The sequence below is a fragment of the Thunnus albacares genome, chromosome 19 (genome assembly GCF_914725855.1).
Source record: "Thunnus albacares chromosome 19, fThuAlb1.1, whole genome shotgun sequence".
Lineage (NCBI taxonomy): Eukaryota > Metazoa > Chordata > Actinopteri > Scombriformes > Scombridae > Thunnus > Thunnus albacares.
The window spans coordinates 15790916-15815883 of record NC_058124.1 but is presented as its reverse complement, the minus strand read 5'-3'; the positions used below and the strand labels follow the sequence as shown (position 1 = coordinate 15815883).

Sequence of the window (24968 nt, the reverse complement as noted above, 5' to 3'; positions counted from 1 at the left end):
TAATGCTCACAGAACCATGTGTGTTCCCTTGTAAAACGCTAGGGGGTCTGACCTAGATACTGAAGGAGTGAGAGGAGAGGACAGGAGAGGAGAGGAGAGAGATTTGTAGTGGCGCATCTTGTATGACCACTAAAGTTTGAGCAGTGCAAAGTCGTTTCTGCATCATGGGAGTAGTGGACGTCAAAGCATACTGCTAAGTAAACCTATACTGATACACACACAGAGGGCGTGCCCTGGGGTTAGATGTATCTGCTAGCAAAATATTCTCATTGTGCCGAGTGTCCTTTATCAGAACAGACAGCCAGGACCTTGAGCTGAGGACAAACAACAAAAATCCACCTTTAAAAACTACTGCTGGGGGGCATGAAATCCAGTGCAATCACTCTGCACTAAATATTGCCACTGTGAAGGTTATACAGTTTCAATAGAGTAAGGCTGGTAGTATTCTATATATTTCTTAAACATATATAGATTATTAAAATAATAAAACCTACAATCAATAGATCCAACTAAGTATTGTCTATGAAGCCAAAGCGTGATATATCTTATTCCTCTGTCCCGCAGACCTCCATTGTTATCTGAAAGTTATTGCAAACACAGAAATGTTTGCAATAGCTTTCAGATAACAATGTTGCACTAGATCACATGTTCATTCAGTGCTGTAGTTTATTTTCAGTTGATCCCACGTACATTAACGTACTGCTGTACTATACTCGCCACACTTTTCATGGGATTTGCTGACAATCAAAAAAATATAGAACACCAGCCTTATCCTTCAAGACTATCAATTTCATTCAAAGAGATGCCTTCCCTTGTGTTTTTTCGCCTTGAAGGGACAAAATCAGTTTGTGTGTCTCCTCTTACCCTGACATCGGTTGCATCTCCGTATCTGATATTGGAGGACCAGCAGCTGTTTTCAGTGTTGGTCTCAAAGTGATGGAAGACTTTCAGAACCCTGTCCATGGAGCCGGCCATGGTTCGGTCTGACCCCCCTGCGCTCAGCCGTGACTTGGCACCTCCCAGAAGGGCATGATTCAGGTTTGGGTCCAGGTAGGGCGTCGCCATGGTTTTCCCTGCTGACACTGCCGCTGCTAGGTGTCTGTCATATTCTGTGGAGAAGGGAAGAGAAAAGCAGAAGTTGGTGAAATGAGAGAGAATAAAGTACTGAATAAGAGGAGATTAAAGGAAACTTTTGAACTAAAGAAGACTAAAGAAACCAGGAAATATTCACATTTAAGAAGTTGGAATCAGAGAATTTAGACATTTTCTGCTTTAAAAAAATGACTCAAAAAGATTATCAAAATAGTTGGTGATTAATTTAATAGTTGGCAACTAATCAATTGATCGACTAGTTGTTGCAGCTCTAGTGAAATGTGAAAAAACTGAAAAAAAAAATGCTCATCATTATTTCTTAAAGCACAATCAGCAGTCCAGAAGCCAAAAATATAGAATTCTCTGTCATATATGACAAAGAAAAGCAGTAAATCCTCACATATCAGAAGCTTGAGATAGGTTTGGCATATTTACTTAAAAAATGAGTGAAATACTATGTAGTAGACTGTATAACTGACTGATGCTACATGTTTTCTTCTCCGCTCTGCTGTCAGTTACAGTTCGAAGCACTTGTGATGTTGTGGACGTGAATCCTGTCCTACTCGAAATAAACACTGTACAGCAGCTCTTGACGTCACGTAATACTGCAGCGAGATGACAAACACTGAACAATGAGACACCGGAGAGAGAAATAAAAAGAGTGACGTGCAGTCCAGGTCAAGGCTCGATGTGTAAGCACCCAAATCTAGAACAGAAAGAAGACAATGCACCTTGGGTAGCCATTTTTCCTGTCGAAGCCCTGACATTGACACACTTCCTGGAATTTCATGGCAACCACCTCTTCTAGGGTTGTGTGTGGCATGTGCGTGTACAGATGTGATCCTGACACTGTGTGGAGAAAGATATCGAGATATCTCGCTGACTCTCTTTTTCTCCTTCCTCTACTTCCTGTTTTTCTCCCCTCTCTCCTCCATTAAAGGAAAATTGATATGCTCTAGCAGGTAATTACACCTGAGAGACTGACAGAGAGAGCGGATACACAAACACAAACACACACACACACGTGTAAACACACACACTTAACTCGGAGGAAAGACTGTAAAGTTGTTGAAGGATATATTACAGCAAAGACAAAAATGTGCTCCAAAGTTACTTTGCCAATTTCAAATGGTAATGACTTTTATGTCGACAAATCACTCCACTGGCTTTCAGCACCCCAACCTGTCTCTCTGTCACACACCCACACACACACACACACACACTTTTGCAGAGCACCGGTAGCCTTGGCGGTACACTAAGTCAGTTCCCATGGAGTCAGATGTCACACTGCAGAGGGGCTTCATTCTAATTATGTTTGTTCCAGTGAATGTGTGTTAAAAGAGATTTCATTCATACCTCTGTCCCAACACATGGGGAAGGGGCTGCAGCCACTTGTCGCCATGGAAACACATGTCTGTCCCTGCCTGTGTCTGTCTGTGCCGACGACAGACAGGCAGCTTGTGGCTTCACAACCACGCATCACACAGACAACACATGCAACACACTTCTTGTGTGCAGATGTTACATAAATAAACACACACTAAGACCCTGACACAACTGCGAGGAAACTCAAATAATAATACACACACACACACACACAAACACAAACACACACACACACACACAGACAGTCTCCGAGGCAGAAGTCTCCGACTTTTGTCAACAGCTTGGTTTGCCAACAGTTTCTTCCAGAAGGATAACAGCAGAAATCCTCAAAAAGGTCAATTTTTCTGGTCTTTGTAGAGAGTCTGAAGATGCTACAGAAAACACTTCAACAGCAGGAGGAGAGGATACATAATTTTCAGCTTTGATCGATCTGGAAAACAGGCATATCCTGTTAAAAATTCTTCCTTTAAAGAGTCTACTCTGTTGAGTCTTTTGAATCTTTTCCTGGAATATCCCCAGAGATGTAAAGTCACTTTCATCCACAAACTCCTCGTCCACTTCTCTTTTATTCCTCAGCGACGCCTCTCTTGATAACAACACACTGTTTGTTTATCGGCCGATTTCTGCCCCATGCCTGCACTCCATAGTTACACAGTTGCCGTGGAAGTGTCAAGCGGCCATCGCTTAGGAGAGGGTTCGGGTTATTTCCCCTCAGTGTAGTCCCCGTGATGGTGAGAAGACTGCTCCTCCAACAAAAGTTTCACAGCCAAATCCAACTTCTATAATGTTGATCAAATGCACATTCACTCGGTTAGTGGTCACACAGACGGAGAGACAATTACTGTTCTCAGTGGGAAATAAACAGAAATTTATCTTCTTCTCTGGGAAACAGAAAGTGAGGAGAAAGAGTGCGCCAGACAAACAAAAGCAACAGAGACAGAGAGGAAGAGAGAGGCAGAGAAGTGCAGAGACACTGGGAAAGGCAGCGATTGTTTCGGGATGAATGAGAGGAAAAGGAGGACAGAGCAGAGCAACTGAAAGTTGAGTGGGGAACGAGAGAGGCTGCTAGAGGAGCAGGAGGAGCCAGAAACTATTAATATGCTAATCTCGCTGGTCTCTTGTGTTCATTGAAAAGCCCCTCCCACTTGTGTTTATGAAGCTGACCTCAGAACAGCCCCTATGCTGGACTAATAACAGAAAAAAAGAGAAAAATCCTTTTAATTAACTCAAAGAACTTAATATTGAGCAGATAACTATTTTATTCGCTGAAGATACAACAAAAAACAGACAGAAATGTAAAAATAAAACCAGGACAGAAATAGTTATCTATTACTGATCAGAAGTATAAAACTAGATCTGCATCATCTCCCACTGTACACACACTCCTCCCAAAACCCACTGTTTGATAACAGGCATGATCAAACCTCTGAGGCAAGCTGTCAACATCCCCTACAGGACCTACACTGGATTCTGCTTCTGGTCCAAACCCCAGACAGGACAAATCAGATTGGTCTTTCTTTTCTAACAGAATATATTAAAATAAATAAATCAAATGGAAAATATTCTCCCAAAGGCAGAAGAGAAAGAGACGAGCAGCCATTGCCCTAGCTGTGCCTGGCATGTAAACTAGCAGCTGCAAGCAATATCCCGATCACTCCACTTCCAAACGCCGAGGTTTCAATCACACTTCATAATGCACTTTCGCTCAACCTGTTCTTTGAGTTCATGCTATCTTCACTGCTATCTCTCACAAAGGCTTGTCTCCAAGGCAGCGTGCCTTCGATATCCTACGAGCAAGTGGCACCTATTGCTCTCAGTGTAACTACTAACCAGATGCCAGCCTCCATTAATCAAATGGACATTTATATGGCTGGAGACGTCCTCAACTGAAGAGCTGAACAGACTTCAAGGAGTTACTGCACACGTAAGATGATTCACAAAGCCAATGCACAGAAACTTGAATCTTTAATGCTGCCTTACGCATAAGACAAGCTTAATGAACACTGTTTAATGTGTGTGTGTGTGTGTGTGTGTGTGTGTGTGTGTCGCACGTGTATGCGTTTCCTATAATTTGTGCTCCATCTCAGGCACTGGCCATTGTTACAAGAATCTGGTGGAAGCAGGGGGGTTTTAGTAATGTGTGTGTGTGTGTGTGTGTGTGTGTGTGTGTGTATGTGTGTGTATGTATGTGCGTGTGTGGACTATTGAAAGCCTTTTGTCAGAGGGCCGGATGTTGCCATGAATGAGAAGAGCTCTTTTGGGACTGAGCCAAAGTCTCTGTCCCTCTCTCTATCTTGATTTGTGCTTATAAACATCATTATTTTAACAGGGGAGGGAAATGCAACACCTATAACCTACTAAATGCAAATAAATACTGAAAGGTGCAGATAATCCTCTGAACTGTAACAGCTACTTTGATGTATCCGTGCATGTTTTATCAGTGAGCTATCAGTGTGTTCACATCTAAGCCTTGAAGTTAAAATACAAAAGGCAATTTGAATTACAAACATTTTTCACATTAAAAATGCAAAATGTTTTCCCTGCTTGTAATCTACATTACTCTTCACCTTATTACCCCCCTGTCAGAACTAAATGCAGTGATGAAAATGTGTTGATATTTAGTCATAACTCATTTATTACAGACTATGTCAAGTACAGCTCCTTCCCTTAGTGTGTAATACTGTATTTAGGTTGTAATTAAGTTCCATTGTTGTTAAAACACATTTTATTTTAGTGTCAAGCCTTCTTAAGTAATTGACAGTAGACATAATTTAACATCATCTCAAAATTTGGGTTTTAGTTCTGCATGTTCTCTGGCATTTAAAAGAAAGTCTCTTGAGTAAATATAAACTTAGAAAAACTAAAACTCTTGAAGACACAACCAGAAAACACAATTAAACAAGTGAATCTAAACATATGATCAAATAAAGCATAAAAAAAAACAGTAATTATCACTGAAACACACTCCCAAATTGGGCTTCTGTATTACCAATTCCACTTTTATTTCCTTACGTCCTTTACTGCTGGCAACAAATACTGTTAAATAATACTCCGGAGAGAAATGACAAGGTGGAAAATGTCAGATGAATAAATTACTCTGGCTGATACTTGAAGTGAATAAACAGCATTTAAAACATGTCACTGTAGTTGTGGATGGCCAAATTCTAAATAGCATTACAAGATTCCCTGCGTTATACAACAAAACAAAAAAAAAGGTGCCATAGCTGTTAACAAGGTAGCACAGTGGTAACTTAATTAATTAGTTATGACTGGGCAGTGAGGTCTACTTTCATGGTGTGATGATGCTACAACATGTAAACATGCTCCCCTGCTGCTGGGACTTTAAGCTGTCTTGAAAGAAACATATTTTGTCTCTGTTATCTACAGTGTGAAGATTACAATTAGTCACACACTTTATCTAGAGCGATGTTCAGTCTCTGACTCACTGCTGTCTCCACTAATGAGACCAAAACACGCTCACGCACACGTAAATAGTCCCCACTCTCTGTTTTCTCTCTTGTTTAGATGTCTTATGAAATCTAAAACATGACTCACATATCAACACATCATTAGTGTATGGTGCTTATTAGCTCAGGCTGTCAACAGAATCACACACACACAAAAGTGCATTCAGTAAAGAGCAGACAACAAAAACGGGGATTTATTCATCTTGTATCATGCCTAACTTTTGTGGATCATAACTGGAATTAATCTGCAGATGTTCCTGTTCAAGATTAGATCAAACTTTTATATATATGTCAGTTGTTGAGCCACGATCAAGGCCAAAATGTCGTCTGCAATAGACTAGGTAAGCTTTGTTTTTAGCCTAGCTGATTGCCGGAAATGCCTTTTGCTAAGTGTTACAATAGGCTCATAAGGAATCTTATTATTTATTTGAATTCACAACACAATCCGTTCCCAAGGTACCGAAATTTGGCACCGATTGATCTAACATGGCAACAAGGCATGATTGGTTTTCCCTAGTGGAGAAAAGATTCCAAACTGAAGCTGTTGTTGATCATTTGCAGCCCCTGCTGGCTGGTTAAGAGGAATGAGGGGTCATCACTCAGTGGCGGTATAAAACAGAGACGTCAATGGTGGTATAAAATAGGTTTTTCAAAAATTGTGAATCAGAGCAACCACGAGAGGTCCTTGGTGCAAGTCATAAACTTGCACAAAAAATGTTAGGCTGATGGGTCCAGTAGTATGTGAGATTAGTAGATGCACACATGAACACACACACACACGACCAAACGCATGATCCCCACCAGGCATAATAATTAACCATAAATAAACCCAAATTAATAAACTCATAATTGTGACAGTTGTTCACGGTGCATTTACCTCTATGTGAAAAGTGCCCTGAGATAACTTCTGTTGTGGTTCGGCACTATATAAATCAAGCTGAATTGAATATAAGTGTTAAAATAATACTGAAATGAAACTATTCCTCGTCTGTTCTCCATTAGGGACCCCTGGGGGTCACCTGACGCTGCTTGAGCCGCTGCTACCAACTGTGTGTGAGTGAATGAAGCAGCTGTATGATCATTAAATCATCAGTGCTGTAGCAGCTGTGTGCAAAACAACATGAGGGTCCAGCTACTCACCTGTGTAGTAGGCAATCCTGGAAATATCTGAAAGACAAACGGAAAAAATGAGTTAATTTACTTGTTAAATTATGAGCCACTGCATAAAGAAATCATCAGATCAGTTCCACAGCAGGTGATTTAAAATTAACTGTTCATTGGGTATATTTCAAAATAGATCAATATCCTGATGAAAAAGCTACAGGATATTGATTGAGAAAAATCTATATCTCATTGTTACGTGATTTACCCAAACCAAGCTAGTTTAAAAGAGCTAATTAAAAGGGGGAGAAATGCCAAAGAACAGCTATTCTTGATGTGTTCAGGCCTTGCAGCTGTGAGATGAGGACGCTGGACTTCAGCTTCATCTACCCTGTTAACTTTATTTAAAAAGGTTAACTACGAGATGATATGTGATGTAATGGTTTTAGATTTTGCATGCCTTTACACTTTTGAACACAACCGTATAATATCCAGTGTTAAAGGCTAGTGCTGCAATGATTAGTCTATTAATTGATTGACAGAAAATTAATCAGCAACTATTTTGATAATCGAATAAACGTTTTAGTAATTTCTTTTAAAAAGGAAAAATGCCAAATATTTGCTGGTTGAAGCTTCTCAAATGTGAGGATTTGGAACTTTTGTGTAAACTGAGTATCTATTTTTGACATTTCATTTGACAAAACGAGATATTTGAAGACATCAGTTGGGTTTTAAGAAATAATAACTGTTTTCTGACATTTTATAGACAAATAATAATGAAAATAATGGTTAGCTGCATCCTTAGTTATGGCTAGAACATGCTCATTTGGCTGCACGTAGGCTGTTTCCTTTATATGTATAAGAATGTTGAATTCAACATGTTGGGTTTACATGTTTTTTTATTCCCTGTTTTGAACCCCCCCTTCCAACAGGAGTTGATCAGCTTGCTTGACGTGCAGGTCAGCATGAGGAGCTGTTTTGATTTCGTAGGTGTGTGCATTGGCTTCTCTGCAACATACTGTTATACTCATAACGGTCTTCTCTGCATAAACCTGCGCAGATGTTTTTGTGTATCTTTGGAGAACCATAAATCCAACTTTGTCAATTTGCTTTACTATTTTTATTCTTTATTTTGTAGGACAGGCAGCTCTGACATGATTCATTGTGGTTAGTGGGGGCTTTAAGGGACTTGCCGTTAAAATGTTTCTCAAACTGAGCATTTTGCATTTTTTACACTTTTTTTTTTTGGATAGAAAAACTTTGTATACCAGGTGTATTGCACAGGCCATGTAAAAAGATATATATTTGGACACAAAGTTCAATATTTCCATGCTAAATACTGCACAAAATGCTCATTTGATTGTACGTTGGTAGAAAAAGCGGCTGCCGTATTATTGAGCAGCTAGGTACATTACACTGATACAGCTCCCAAACTCCCACAGGAAGCCCAGTAGAAGCCTTCTGGGTACTTGACACCCAGTTAGAGCAGTGATATAGCTGTGTGTAGGCAGAGGTCAGGAGGATAAGTACCTAAGTGCTATAGACACCCTGATGTACACACATATACATTCATGCACACAAACACACACACATACACGGGGTGAAATCACAGCAGGGGTCATCAGTGAAGATGATGTAATGCTAAGAAGAAAAAAACCCAGCAAAAGGAAATGCCAACAAGGTGACTCATGTGTGTGGATTATCTACAAGCCCTTTGTAATATGAAACCAGGAGCAGTGTGTAGGTGTGTGCGTGGTAGTGGCAGCAGGAAGGAGGTGCAAATATGACACCGTTAAGATAAGCACTGACAATCTCCAGTAACATTTTACAGTATTTGCAGTTTTAACACAACATGCACAACTTTGCACAACACCAGTTTACTGATCCATGAATTTACAGGAACACAAAGTTAATCTCATTTCCTCGTGTATCATCCCTTCCATAAGTAAGGAAAAGACGAACATTATAATAAATGGTTGAACTATATCTATATCCTAAGTGCCTAAACCGGATCACAGTAAACTGATCTGGGCTGTTTTATGATTTAGAATCTGCCTCAAAGTGTCTATAATTACATCTAGATAGATCTGAAACCTACAGACACCATCTGTCCTGTAGATGCTATGATAGCTTCACTCTGCCTGTTTGTCTTTCCCAGTGTAAGTGAAGTGCTGTGCAGCCTGAGATCTGCAGCCCTGCTGGCACTGCGGTGGTCTAAACTCCATAGGTGACCTTTCAAGTCTGAGAAACAAGATGAGACAGCACCTGAAGAGCCGGAAAAAGGCAGTCAAACTTCATTAAATGACTGGTTAGAACACATTTTACACATATTGTCAGCCTCCATGCTTATTTAATTCAGCTTTTGGCTCTTTTTAACTGACATTTTGTGATTCATAACATACAATTTATTGATATAAATCATTAGGAACACCACAAACTATAGTTCACTATATGAATTTTCTCAATGAAATATTCTGCAGGAGTCCCAGCATGGTGCTAATTACAGATCAGCCTGTTTAACAGCCTCCACTGCACATATTTTAAAAAGGGGGCCCTCGGTCTCTCTAGAGTGTGAACACACTTGCCACTAGACTGGCAGGCAGCCCAAAACACCTGCTCCTCAAGCTGTCCTCAAGATCCACACAGACACACAGAGGAGAGGAGCAATGATTCATTTTACAGATTTATACAAAAATGTTATTGCCTATCCCTACAATTATTTAGTATTTGTTGTAAAATTGACGACATCTTGTAAAAGTCCACATTCTGAATCTGAAGATAAATCCATGGCACAATATCCTCTCACTAACACCAGCTGTTTTCCTACTGTGATTGTGACATACGCACACAGTGGAGTACAAGTAAAATGAAAAGGGGAGTTCAAGCAGCACAAATCCTGCTGCACAAAGTCTTGCGCCAAAACACAAACAGTTGCCCTCAGAATTACATCTCTGCTCACTGAAGAAGACAAAGAAAACTACTGATAAACAAATGTGGAGACGTGTGTTTATCACAATTCTGAAAGTTTAACATTCAGATTTATATACTTCTGTATTTGTTGAATACTTGTTGGCCCTTTTTGTTTGGCATATATTGCTGTTTCTCTATCAAGGACAGAATGAGAATGAAAGATGAGTATGTGGGTGCTCTTACTCAGCTGTTATTACTGCACACACTAAAACACAAAAATAGAAAGGACTGTAAATTGCCAACAAACTCACCTTTACAGACAAATAAATCTAAACACAGACACAACAAAAAACACTGTTGAAAGTCTCAATGTCTGCAAGCTGTGTATAATTGTGACTTAACCACAGGTTTTTTGGTATGGGTAATTAGATGGAACAATCAAGAGACAGTCTGCTCTGCAGTGATGTCTTAAATACTAGTCTTTGATCTGTAGTTTTCTGGAAATCATAGTTTAAGGGAAGTCAAAGGGTATTTCTTTGCTAAGGATAGTGGTGTGCTTTAAACAGACACAAATGAAACACAAAACCGTCACAATCTGAGGGGTTAAAAAGCATGAATTTGACAATATTAAAACATTAAAAGGTATGTTGCTCAGTTGAAGAACAAATTCTCAAATGAAATGACTGTTATTAAAGCAAAATGTGTGTTTTAAAATCACGACTTGATATTTTTCCTCTATTTCTAAGTAGCAGCTTTCATTGCATTTGTATGTTTGTGTCCAAGAACTTTGCACCAGGCTCAGATTCAGTTTGTGGTGCTCTGAATACACATGTTTATGTAGAATAGAAAGGCTGAAGCAAGGAATAGAGACAGATGTTCTCTTTCCCACAAAAAAAACATATTTATATATATATATATATAACAGTTCTCCTGCAGGAATTGAATGAATTAACCTGAGGAGAGCAGTCAGCTGTTCTGCCTCGTTGCTCTGTGTGTAATGGTTAACCTTCAAGCTGAGCTGGCACACGCTGATGTATGTGTGTGTGTGTGTGTGTGTCTTTGACCCTATGGACAAAGGGGTGTTACTGGAGCGTGCAGTCTCACGATGCAACAACATAACGCCTGAGGCACCAATCACACCTGCCAGTCACACACACAAAACAAATGCACAGTGGTGTGTTTGTACTTTAAATTATATATTTGTTGGCGAAGGTTTTAAGCAAAGTTTCAGCCTTGACATATAATTTTATACAACCCAGGGCAAGTCAGTGTTTTTCATGACTCAATTTAGAGTGGAAAAGATAAATAATACCGCTGTGGTCTGCTGAGTTCTGTGTAGATATGGCTGCAAAGATAATGTATTCAAACAGAATCACATGTGCTTTTTCTCCTGTCATTATTCACATTCAGATAAACATTGTGCAATTATTCAAAACCTGTCACACCGACATCAAATAAAATGCACTGCCGACACACACACACGTGCGCGCGCGCGCAGATGATGCATAAGTCTAGATAAGTCCTACACGCATGCAACATAATAAGGTCACGTAAACGCATGACTGCTCATACACATTTATCTGCAAAAGCGCACACACTGTGACACACACACATTCACCCGAGTGTGTATAGTTCAGGTGCAGTGATAAAGCTAACTGGTTTACTGGAGCGGCACGCACGTTTATGTATCACAGTCGTACCAGATACACTATGTATAATTCAACACAACAGATTTGGGACGGGTGAACTGGTGAGATAACTAAAGCTCTGAGTTGATTTTTTTTTTAAATGATATCAGTCTCTTGTTTTTTTAGAATATGCAAAATAAACCAATAAACCAATTAAAGTCCAGTCCCAGTTGAGGAAAAGGCATATATTTACACTTGCTTATCCACTGAAAAAATGATTTTTTGTAGAAGAAGGAAATCAAATGCAACATGAAATATTGAAATCTAAAGGCGAGCTAATGCCTCTTAGATTCTGAATGAGAGCAAACATAAGGAAGCTGGTTTGCGCGGCTAAAAATTAGCGTCGGAATTTTATTGAAAGCGCAATACGACCTACTGCAGACTTAAAAAAACATTTTTGTTTGGTACAGATCCCTGCAAAAATCACACCCTAATCATTTTAATATGTTTTTTCAATAAAAATGAGAATAATGATGTAAAAATGATCATTCCCTCTAATATCGCAAATGGAATATCAGTCAAAATAATTGCAATTAGATATTTTTTTTAAATCGTTCAGCCTCACTAAAAATGAATACTCAGTTCTGATTGGCCAATGAATGCGAATCATCACTGCTCTCAGGTTTACGTTCTGCTAGATCGTAGAATTTAGTTGAGTAGCGTTGGACCATGCTAATGCATCGTAACATGTATATTTAACTATGCTAAAAATGGCAACAAAACATCCAGTTCTGATCCTTCATATGGGAGGTTTAGTGCATTTATTTTTATTTTATTCATTTTTTCTCATCAGATTAGAGCACTGACGGGCAGATTGTACAGTACTCTTGGACAAATTTGTGATTTTGTTATTTGACCTGAGCTTAAAAATGAACTATTACCCTTTATTCCTTTTTATAACCATCCTACTGGCAAGCACATGATCAAACACTCTGTGTGTGTGTGTGTGTGTGTGTGTGTGAGAAGGAGGGAGACTGCTAGCTACTGTATGCTTCGTGTTTAACAAATTTCCATCAATAATGAACCAAGATCAAAATATTAACACACTGAAATATAGATGATCTAACCTAGAAACAAAATGCCGCAGGGGGGATTGTTACTTCATGCCTACATTTACACACACACACACACACACACACACACACACACCCACACACAAATGTACACAAAAATACACACTAACACCTACACGCAGAGCCACATGGGAAATACTCTACAAAAGGATGAACACTTGTATTCAAACACAACCCACTAATTTGACACACATATGATCTCTCCCTCGCACAAACGCCTCCCCCCCCCCACACACACACAGGCAGCACTAATCACCATCACTGCACATGCACACTTTACGTTGAAGCCTCCTACATACAGACACACTTACATCTGCTTTTTTAACATACTAGCTACACACGCATAACTACACACTCCTTCATCATAAGGATGGTAGATGGTACTGTAGGTCTGCAACTAACGATTATTTCAATTGGTAACGATTAATCATTTGGTTTATAAAAAGTCAAGCTGACATCTTCAAATGATTTGTTTTTGTTGACCAACAGTCCAAAACCCCAAATTATTTCATTTGCAATTATATTTAAAAGAGAAAAGCGACAAAATTGTCAAAATTAATCAATTATCAAAACTGTCAATCGACTAATCAATTAAATGACTTATCATTTCAGCTCTAGTTCCAATTGAATGCAACTGTGGTCATGTGCATGCAGGTTTGTGTATTGTGCACTTTTGCCACATTCTTCTTCCTCCTCCTCCACATCACAATCATCATCATCACAGTTATAAATACCTCGAAACTGCATTTCAACAACAAAATACTACAACAAACAATCAACAATATATTTCAATGTATACTTTATCTACCAGTAATAACAGATTTGTTCTTTAATTTAAAAACACAACTAAACTTTCCCAATACATACAGTATTTTTACACACACACAAACTCAAACACAACTGTTTAGAGTAAACACAATTTTACACATGCATAAAACATACATGCGCACATAACATATGTTCACCCGCATGCACCCACCCACACACACACACATACTACTGTATGATAAAAACCCTTACCATGGTAAAGTCCTTCCATTTAAAGTCCCAAAGAGAAGAGAAGAGAAGAGAAGAGAAGAGAAGAGAAGAGAAGAGAAGAGAAGAGAAGAGAAGAGAAGAGAAGAGAAGAGAAGAGAAATGAGTGATCCTCCACAGCTGACAGGCAGCTAAATTGGGAAAGCCAAAATCCCGGGCTTCTGTGGTCTTTGGGCTAGTGTTGTACTAGCCAGCTAACTCTGTAATGATGTCTAATGTCAGCTTAATCTTACAACTCAGCCTCCTCCTCCTCTTCCCTCTACTACTACAACTACACTGACACACAGATACAGAGCGGCATGAGTGGGAGTAGAGTAAAGGGGGGGAGAGAGAGAGAGAGAGAGACAGAGAGAGAGAGAGAGAGAGAGAGAGAGAGAGAGAGAGAGAGAGAGAGAGAGAGAGAGAGAGAGAGAGAGAGAGAGAGAGAGAGAGAGAGAGAGAGAGAGAGAGAGGAGTAATACACAGCCTACGACCGTGAAAGGGGGGAGGGAGACGAAAGAGGGAGATGGAAGGAGGAGGAGGAGGAGGAGGAGGAGCGGTGTCTTTGTCTCCCAGGAGAGGGAGGGAGGGAGGGAGGGAGGGAGCCAGATGTACAAGACACAGAGAGAGTAAATGAGAGAGAGCGAGAGAGAGAGAGATAGTAAGTGAGGAGGGAAAGACAAGAGAAGAGAAGAGGTGGAGAGAGATGATGCAACAACTGCAAGAAAAGAAGTGAGAAAGAGGGAGGAAAGGAGGAGTAAAAAGAGAGAGAAAGGCAACAATACAGAGAAAAGAAAACTAAGTGAAGAGGAACTAATGTAGATGCAAAAACAGAGCTGAAACTGACATAACAAGGGAGGGAGGATGGAGTATGGGTTATTCAAACACTGTGTGTGTGTGTGTGTGTGTGTGTGTGTGTGTGTGTGTGTGTGTGTGTGTGTGTGTGTGTGTGTGTGTGTGTGTGTGTGTGTGTGTGTTGCCTTTGGCTATTCTGCCTCTCTGACAGAGACGCACCCCTGAGGAGCTACTCAATTAGTCATAATGCAATGTTCTCTACTCAACGCTGTCCAACAAAATTTATAGTAGTACTGAAACTCTGGTGTAGTATTAGCATTAAAACATTTCTCACAATATGCATTCCTAACTGATGGTTAAAAAAAACTGACACTACTCTTTTGTATTTGATATACTGACTGCTATCTTTGACAATCACCCAATGAGGTCACATGTTACCCTTTTGTATCATCACTTCACCAATCATCTTTTTTTCTTTTCTTTTTTTTTTAAATGTAGGGTTGATATAGTTTTATTTCATTTTGTGCCAGATGTGTAGCAAAATAATTGTGTACCTCAGGTCATTAGGACTAATAATCATAATGACAACACAGTACATGGAGAAATAACACTAATTTTTGCCACAATCAGCAATATCTGGCAAAAGACTCCCATGAGCACCACCTCATTTCGTAAAAATGTGGTGATTGGTTGCAGGATGCATAGTGATGAGGTAATGTATCTATTTGTGGCTATGTAAGATTAATAATTGTAATGTCGATGGTGATGATTAGTGCCATTTATACACCTCGGTTACATGTAAGGTGTCATTCCCACCAAATCCGGCAAAGTGGCATCTTCTCACAGAGGTGTGCGGAGGTGTGGGTGTGTTTATTTGTGCTTTAGAATGTTACTGCTGTGAAACAATCAGAAAATAACGTTTTATTTCTCAGATTCACTCCTTTGTTCTTGCTACCGCTGCTCCCTCCATTTACTCACTGTCTAGATCGCTTGACCGCCGCTGCTCTCTCTCTCTCTCCTTCTCTCATCTTTTTTTAAAATTTGTCGGGAAGCCGCCAACAAGTCTAGCTTTATTTTTAACATTATGAAACAAAGAGAATATCCTCCCCTCGTCCTAATAACATCTTTGTAGTCCCTCATGCTACAATGCTACATGTAATGTAAATATAGTCTTTTTCAGTCTGCATGAATAACTATATAGAAATAACCAATCTTCTCGCTGATGCTCTCGTTTGCTGATGTAGGTCATATAGAGGCATCAGTATTAAATTTGGACTGTTTCATAACCAGTTAAAAACTCCTCCTTGTCATAACTTTAAGACCTTATCAAATGTTTAACTTTTTTTTTTTTTTTAAAGATAGAGGACAATGTTGGTTGGCAAAATACAACAAAATAAAGCATCGAGCTTGTGAGAGATGTAATCTCACCTGCCAGCAGTGAGTTTTATCTGGGATCACAGAAGAGTCATAATGCATTTAAGAGCATAAACATCCTTGTCCCAAAGGCAGAAATCTGTTGTTGCTGCAACTTTTCTATATGTGGCAGTTCTCCATTGTTTGTGCCTACAGATACGGAGCCCAAAACGTGTTCAAAGTGCCATGAAATCTGTGTGCTGTCACCGATTCTAGGTACTACATTCAGTCTGTCACAGCACATTAGTCACACTGGACACAAAGTCTATGAATGAACCATGGCAGAGAGAATCCCTCTCTCAAACACACACACACTCATACACAAGCAAACAGGCAGATGGACAAGACAAGAGTTGCTCAGGAGTAAAGCAGATTAATGGGCCACTGGATTAGTAGGCCAAGATGTCACACACACACACACACAGCCCATACTCCGACTCTCATTTAGAAGGTGGATTTCGAGCCCTGTCCCTCTATCTCACTCTCTATCTCCATCAGCTCATCCCTGCTTGATGAGTTGATGTATTAACATCGCCCTCTAGTGGCACTGCATTTTCTATTGGTGTGTCGTGGTAGGAGAACATCCTTGCATGCTGTAGGATGAAAACTCTGCAGGGTTTTTTCCTGAAGTATATTAGCTACAGGATCTACCTGGTTGGGTTAAAATAAGTCCTATATTTCACATGAACATCTGAAATATTGACAAATATGTTACATATGTACATTAGTGAACAAATCAACTTCAGGTAGTAAGAAAAATCTGCGAAAATTTCATTCATTATATGTCATCTCTCTCTAAAAAACAGCCTAAGCCAGGTTTTCTACTGTTTGAAATTGCAGACATTTATATTAAAAACATGTTTTTTAAAAAATAGAAGAAAAAAACAACATTTTAACAAAAGCAAAACAGAGAGAGGAAGACAGACAGACAGCCTCGAGACTATTCTTCAATGAACCTTTGTTAAAGGAGAGCGCCTGCTGGTGACTAATCACGCACACAGACACATATATTGATACAAAGACACTGTGGCACTACACCCATATCTGACCTCAGCAACAACTCTAGTTTATGGCAGCACACCAGCCAGTGAGTATGTGTGTGATGTCATACCCGTGGCTCGTATCCAGGTGTTTCGCTGGTGATTTCTCTCTGTGAGTTTCCCTCTGATCTATTATGACTGTGAGTTTTTGTGTTTTTTGGGGGGTGGGGGGTGTGTGGGTACATAGAGTTAGTGTGTCTGTGGCTGTGCATGAATCTAGATGAGGTCATATGATTGGTGAAGCAGACACTGATGTCTGCCTCGGTCTCTCATTATCCCTCTCTCTCTGTGTTTCGCTCTCAGTGTTAAGTACCTGGCTTTGCCCGACTTGTTAAGGGTTTAATGTCCAGTTTTCAAAACCTGGAAACAAGACACGTACTACCAATAATGACGTCTCTAAACACCCCCTAAAATACAAATACAAAGTTACATTATGACTGATTCTCACCCCCAACACAAGTAATGTCATTATGAGTGAGACTGTGTGCTAAAATGTCAAAGTTTTAATATTCAAACTCTCTGGTTGAGGCTCATGATTCTTGTATGGGACTCTTCAAGCTTATTTAACAGTAGCAGTGTGGACATGTCTGCCCTGTCTGTCTACCTTGTCTGTTTTGACTGTCAGTCCCAGTCAGCTTTAGGGATGCTGTTGTGTAACCGTCCTTCTGACCTTCACAGTGGAGAGGCGAGCAAAAGGAGAATTGTTTTAATCCAGAAACCACACAACACCAAGTCTGTCATCAATTATAGGTGATGAAGTCATTCTTTTATTGTTTAACTAATGCTTGTACAATATGTTCACTAACTTTCGGATATATAAATGTTCAAAACTAATTGTTTTACCAGGACTGGACGCTAAATGTCAGAGATTTAATGCTTGAGTTACAATTGTTCTCTTAAAAAGGAATATAGTTTGGCACTGTTGGGAAATATGCTTATTTGCTTTGTTGCCCACAGTTAGATGAGAAGATTAATACCACTCTTATATCTCTACATTGAATATGTAGCCACAGCTATAGTTTAGCTTATGCACAACTACAAATGAATGGAAACGGGGGGAAACAGCTAGCCTGGCTCTGCCAAAACATAACAAAGTCTACCTAGCTAAGTTCACTTATTTTGTTTGTCTAATCCATACATTGTTTCATGGGGGGTCATGTGTTGTGTCTACTACAGTTATGTCTACTTCCTGGAGTTGTCACCATGAGGTTACCAGTCACCCAGTGGAGACTCCAGGAAGTCACAGTACTCGGGCAAGAAATATTCCTGTACGTAAAACCCTTGTAAAACCACAAATTGTCACTTTTACACTGTGGTTTTTGTACAGATGAAACAAACAAAATAACAATCAAATTAGTGAGCTTTAGAGATGCTGGTAAGCAGATTTTGTTACTTTTGAACAGAGCCAGACTAGCTGTTTCCCCCTGTTTCCGGTCTTTATGCTAAGCTAAGCTAACTGGCTGCTGGTGGTAGCTTCATATTGTCGGTTTCACTCTTCTTATCTACAGTAGCTCTCAGCTAAGCACTTTTCCCAAAATATGTAACTGAGGTAAGATCAATTACACCAGTCCATGTATTTTTATTGCTTGAACAAAGTCATGTCTGAGACATATGCTGAGATTTCATACTTTGTGGGCAGCTGGACAAATGGACAGTCACAGTAGGAGGGAAAAGAACAAATACCAAGAGTTTTTACTGAACAATAGCTTCTGAGAAAAAAAAAAACATCCTGCCTATGAAGCTAAAAGAGGATAGTTTGGTTTATGTCCAGTAAGTACTAAAATATTTTCTATATGCACAGGTACGTATGCTTTCATGTATTTAAAAATCTAGGGACATCTTGAGACCCTTTCTCCTTCACCCTCTCCGTCTTCTCCCCATTTCTGTTTTTCTCTCGTTTCTTTTCAGCCATCTTTCCCTCCTCCCACCTCTGTCTCTCTGTGTGTCTATATGACAAAGCCTAACAATTACTTCTTTCTCTCTCCCTCTCTGACTCATTGCAATGTAATTACACTGACTGTCCTCTCAAACACCACACACACACACACACACACACACACACACACACACACACACACACACACACACACACAGAGGGAGAGAGGGGCAACTTATTCACAATATCTGTGGCTGTAATTCGTCGTTTCTACACTGCTGTTCAGTTGCTGCTCAGAGAAAAACTTATGGAACAAGAGGACGGTCATTAGTTTGTCGAGTCATGTTGCTTGAGTCAAGGAGGATGTACTGCTTTTTTTGCACACACGCATACGCACACACACAGACACACACATATACCAGGGGGAATCACTGTGTTTCACTTCCATTCATCACAAGCTGACATGCTGCACCAGTGACCGGCATGACCAAAGGTAGTGTGTGTGTGTGTCCGGGTATGTGCATGCCTCAAGGAGGGGCAAGTCATTAACTATGATGTCATTTCCTGCCATTGTAGTGCATTTCACACAGCAAACACTGACTCTAAACTGCACAGTAGTCCATCTACGCACATACACACACAAACTAAAAACAGCTGTATTAAACCATGCTCAAAAAAATCAAGCATCTATTATACTCATGCAGATGTTTTGTAATCATGATGTAGAAAAAAATGCAATATTGTACACTGCGTCATAGCCACCTCCATGAACAGACTGGCTGGCAGAGGACAGGAAGTCATATTACACACTCTCAAACACAATCACCAAATTACACTGTTATTGGGATTCAAACACTACAAAGTTTCAATATAGTTTCAGGTTATAAAAGAAGAAGAAAGTGACTTCCTTTCCAAATCTACAGCAGTGAGTCTGACAGCTGACACGTAGACTCTCAAGGGTGAGTCCTATGTTATTATTACATTACTCACAATGTTGTCTAGTGTTTCAAAGGCACACAATTGGGAAGTCTTGACCACTGGCAAACCTGGAACAAAACATGGATCAGAAATGCCTAAATCGTTCCCAGTTGGGATTAAGGATGCACCGATCCAACATTTTCTCTGGGTATCTGCTGATATAGAGTACCAATCCCATACCAGAGGTCTCTTTCTGCAAAATTCAAGATCTGTATACCTCACTGCCTGGAACTCAATTTAATTTACGGTAACATGAGGCCAGGGATTGTTGTGGCGCAAAAAACTGGTGGTAGAAACACCAAACTTTTATAATAATTGATGAAGAGACTGTATTTAATGTGGATCAGTCACATCATATTGGTAAATCCTTAAGCAGCATAGCCTTTCTTTTAATGATTAATTGATTATTAATGTGGCCGGAAAAAAAAAAAGCTTTCGGTTTGCATCCTTAATTATAACAAAATGTGGACTGTTAAGGGAAATGTTTTGAGAGGAAACCGATCATTACGCCATTATACAATAATAGTTGCACAGATATACATAGCCATGCACAATAAAAACACATGCTTACATAGCCACAGGTGGCAGGTGTCCACCATCCGGCCTTTATTTTCTTACTAAAACATTCCACCTAAATTAGCAAACAGACACTCATGCAAATCCCACGATGTGCACACAGATTTGTAAATCTATCAAATGACTGAAATTGCAAAAACTAAGACAAGACAATGTTTATCCAAGTTATCTTGGGTAAACAGTCATTATCACACAAACAAGCATGCACAAACATGCACACACACAGGCGCGCACACACACATAGCAACACACACATAAACACTAAGAGAGGCCTGAGTAGTGTTGCTGCTGTCGAGAGGAAGAAGGCGTTTTCCTCTCGGCTCCTGAGGGACGCAGCATGTTTTAGGATGTACAGTAAGTGCTCTGTGTGTGTGTGTGAGAATGTGTGTGCATGGAGGGGCGTGGGGGTTGTTTCCTGAATGCAACCAATCCAGAAGCAACGGGAATGGACCTTGATTCAGTCTCCTGTCTCCAAACAAACCCACACACACACAAACACACACACACACACACACACACGCACACACACACACTCCTTTTCCTTCCCAGCTGAAACCACATACGGGAGGATGCAGGGGAATAAGTTCCACAGAAGATATATAAGCTGAATTTATACAATTAGGACACATACAATCGCATACATACCAGCACTCACACATACAGACACACACACTACGTTAGTCATACTTCCAAATGAAGTTACTGGTGTAAAACAAAGAACCCCAGTTGCTCCGTTCAACTGCTCATTCATGCTTTTTTTTTTTCCTTCCTGAGGTGAGTTTGCAAATCAGCTCAGACCTCCACGCAGCTGCATGTATTTACACAGTAGGTACCAAGTAGCCAATCACTGGAAAAAAAAAACAAAAAACTGCCACCATGTTGCCAGAAAAACAACTTATTCAAAAAATGCTCAAACTAGAGTACAGAGTCCTTCTTTTCTCCCCAGACAAATCATTTAATTTAAAATCATGGATTCCTCATGACACATACATATTAAGGACACACACACTCTTATTCAGGACCTCTACATACCTACACACACACATAGTATGTGTTTGTGCTGATTGCTATCACTAGTTAGTTAAGAGTCATCGAGTCACACCACATACTGCAATTTACTGACACTAGACTGCTGGCTTTGTTACCCTCTTGTCTTTCTCTCACTTATTCTCTGTCTCTGTCTGCATGTCTGTGCAGAGTAGATGAGAACAAACTTGAGTTGATTGCATAGCAGACAGCTGTACGGAACAGAAAAAATTAAAAATCAGAGGACAGTCTTGCAGTATAGTAAAGAAAAATATGGACAAACAGAGTTCTGTGCAGTATAGTGGACTGCTTCTGTAAGATCTCTGAGTGTAGTCAAGTGTTTCTATAAATACAGGCCTCCTGCACTGCTCTGCAATTTACACACATGCGGAAACACAAGCACACACACACACATACACACACACACCACTGCCACGCCTGTATTAGCCTGCTGTAGACCAGCCGCGGGAGGGAGTCAGAAAGGTGTAGCTCTTTACTCTGCTGCTCTCTGTATGAAGTGAGCCTTCCTACTTAATGAATCGGTCACAAAAAAAATACTAAATTTACACTTCAACAGAAATGAAAAGTTAAAAAAAAAAAAGTAAAACAGAGGAATTTCCTCAGATCCACATGATCTATGTCAGAAATGGAAGTGAAACAATGTTGTTTTCTGCCAGTTTCACAAACTGAAGGTAATGACATGTTTCATCTTGAGACGATGATTTACACGGCATTCATTTCAGTCCTATGATGCAAAATCAGTAGACCGAGGCTGTACTCTACCACCAGTGCAAACACACATGAACAGGGTGAATTTCAATGCAATCAAATCTTTCTAACTTCATATCTATCCCACTGTAAGGCTGTAAGGCTACTGTAAGGTTCTTTTATTTGTATAAATTGACTCGTGAAGTGGTCGCTGCCTAGACAAATTTACTGTCAAAGACCAATGAGGAAAAAAAAAACAGCCATTCATGTGGTGTGGGCACTTGGTCACAGCAAGTGAGCTGAATGAAGGCAGCTGGAGTGGAACTAAATACAAGCTCATCAAGTGGATAAGCTAATTAGCAGTGGGAGCCTCGCTTGCTGGTTATTCTAATTAAGAGACACTATCTGGAACCTGTAAAAAGCTCTGTCAATGTCTTTTGCAATCATTTGTAGTTGAATTAACTTGTTTGTTGTGTTGTGTGAGAAGAATTTCTTTTACAACTAACAGAAAGTGTACATTATTCTGTGTCTCATCACCGTAACCACGCAACACTGCATGAAGAAAACCTAAACTGAACAGTGAATAAATGAAAATGTCAGTGACCAGACATGTAAAAACAGTAAAAACATGTAGAACTGGTTTTAACTCTACCTACAACATACCAAACTGTGCCTGTTATAACGCAGGTGCATACATTACCTTAAATTAACTTCTACAGTAACATTCACAGATCACAGCACCGCACAAACCAACGCTTGTCCTCAGAATTGCAAATGAAAGCGCCCAGAAGACGTGTACTCCTATTAGTATACGGTGGGTCTTAGCCTCAGTGGCCTCAGGATACTGCAATTCATTAGCATTTTCTTGCATCTGGAATATGAAGCAGAGGCAAACCGGACTGAGCACTACAGCCCTATCACAGTTAGGAAAATGCAGAGCAAAGAGCAGCCTGTTTCTGAGATGTTTCAGTTTTATTTGACAAGTGAACATTAAACTTTTGAGCGTCTATTCATATCCATTTTGTTTACAGTCTGAGATTAAAGCAAATGTTTAAAACAGTGCTCTTTTTTAATGATCTTTTAAGGTGCGCCTTTAACATGCAAGGAAATATGAATGAGCTGCACCAACAGTGTCGGGTAATACATTTTCCATGGAAATTTGCAATAGGGCTGCAACTAAGGAGTATTTTCATTATTTATTAATCTGTCTGTCTAATTTTTCAACTAAGTGATTCACTGTTTAGTTTAAGGAATGTCAAAAAAAGTAAAAAATGCCTTTAAAGAGTTCTGTGAGCCCATTTTGATGTCTTCAAATCAGGCAAAGAGGGCAACTGCTCCAGCCAAAAGCCCTGGGCTCAATGTTTGTCTGTCGGATGTATATAATTTGATTAACTGCAAATTTGTTTAGGAATTTGCGCCTCTTAAGTACAAAATCAACAAACGTGTGTGTGCTGCATTACAGAACGAGCGCTGTGTATTTCGTCCCCCATCACTTACTGGAAACACATTAGTGGGGGGTCTCTTCACAGCTAGTATGAACAGGAAGAAAGATTACAGCAAGCAAAACCCCAGTTTGTCTCGTTTTGTCTGATCAACTGTACAAAAGCCAAAGATATTGAGTTTAAAATGATATAAAACAGAGATATTAGAGAAGCTATAACCAGAGGCAAGCATATTTGGCATTTTTAATCAGGATCGTTGGAGATTAACTATGTGACAGAATCTATTAATTGACTCATTGTTTTAGCTCTAATTTCCAAGATTAAAGTTATATTTGTACACTGATATGCACCTGATGTACTATATTAGCCCATTTGTAACAGTTAAATGAGTGCAGGAAAGCACATCATATCACACACTTTCCTAATTAGCCCACACATGAAAGTAATAATAATAATCCTTCATAACTGGGCCAATTAGTTCGGTTTATGAAACTCTTCGCACAAAACAAAATGAGAAAATGAAACATAACTGGCCCATTTAGATAGAAAGGAAGAGTTCAGTTTGTTCAGGGACTCAAATCAAGGTAACTAAACAGCCTTGAATGTGACACAGCAGGGAACAAATAAACACTTGAGAGTGAGATTTAGGAGCAAAATGTAGGTTAATCCGGGGCACTTTTTTGTTTTTTGTTTTTACCTCAGGTTAGAGTTAACGTTACTCCACACACTAACGTTATTCACTCCATGTGACTGTGGCGACGAGTTTAGTGGCAGTCGGTCACTCTTCCTTTCAACTGTTCCAACTTACTAAAAAGGAAAACTGCTCCTAGTTACGCAGCTGTGAAGCTAACCAAACTTATCCCATATTTCCCCCCCTACACACACACTTACAACGACATGAGAAAGCGGAGAGGAAACGGCTAACGTCAGCCAACCAAGCAGGGCTGAACGTTAAAAACCAACCATCTCATAATTTCTTCTAACGGTTGAAATAAACCTCCCCCCCCTCCAAAAAAAAAAAAAAAAAAACACAACATCACTCACCCTGACTTGTTCCAGGGGACGTCCGAGAGGTTTGTGTCGGCTTTACCGGTGGGATAAGTTGTTAGCAGTCGGTGAATACTCCGTTATTTCAGTTAAAGAGCAGGGAGTAGTTACAGATAGTGTTTTTTCGCTCCTGTCTGTCTCCCCCCTCTCTCCCTCTCGTCGCCTGTTCCTGCTTCCCCTCTCCACATCCAGCATTCCAATATGGCTGCTGCTGGGAGCGACAGAGGGAGGGCCAACTGCTCCCTCTGAGGAGAGCCTGGCCGCAGGTACAACCAGCAGCAAACCCGGCCTCTTTTAGGAATGAATGGATGTGTTGATCAGATTAGTCGATCGACA

At 39.9% G+C, this 24968-nt stretch overlaps 1 protein-coding gene across 12 annotated transcripts in view; it reads right to left on the bottom strand.

The window, feature by feature from the left end:
* Positions 1-24903, bottom strand: part of ptk2aa (protein tyrosine kinase 2aa) — a 68983-nt gene extending 44080 nt beyond the window's left edge. For 9 of the 12 annotated variants that reach the window (XM_044334890.1, XM_044334900.1, XM_044334892.1 and 6 more), the window contains exons 1-3: positions 24630-24902; positions 7086-7112; positions 865-1109 (exon numbers count right to left, since the gene is read on the bottom strand). In XM_044334890.1, the coding sequence (XP_044190825.1) occupies positions 865-1065 (201 nt within the window). In that variant the 5' untranslated portion in view covers positions 1066-1109; positions 7086-7112; positions 24630-24902. Of the gene's footprint in view, positions 1-864; positions 1110-7085; positions 7113-24629 lie in introns of all 12 variants that reach the window. The other 3 variants (XM_044334889.1, XM_044334891.1, XM_044334898.1) reach the window with 2 other exon arrangements.
* Positions 24904-24968: the final 65 nt, after the last annotated feature.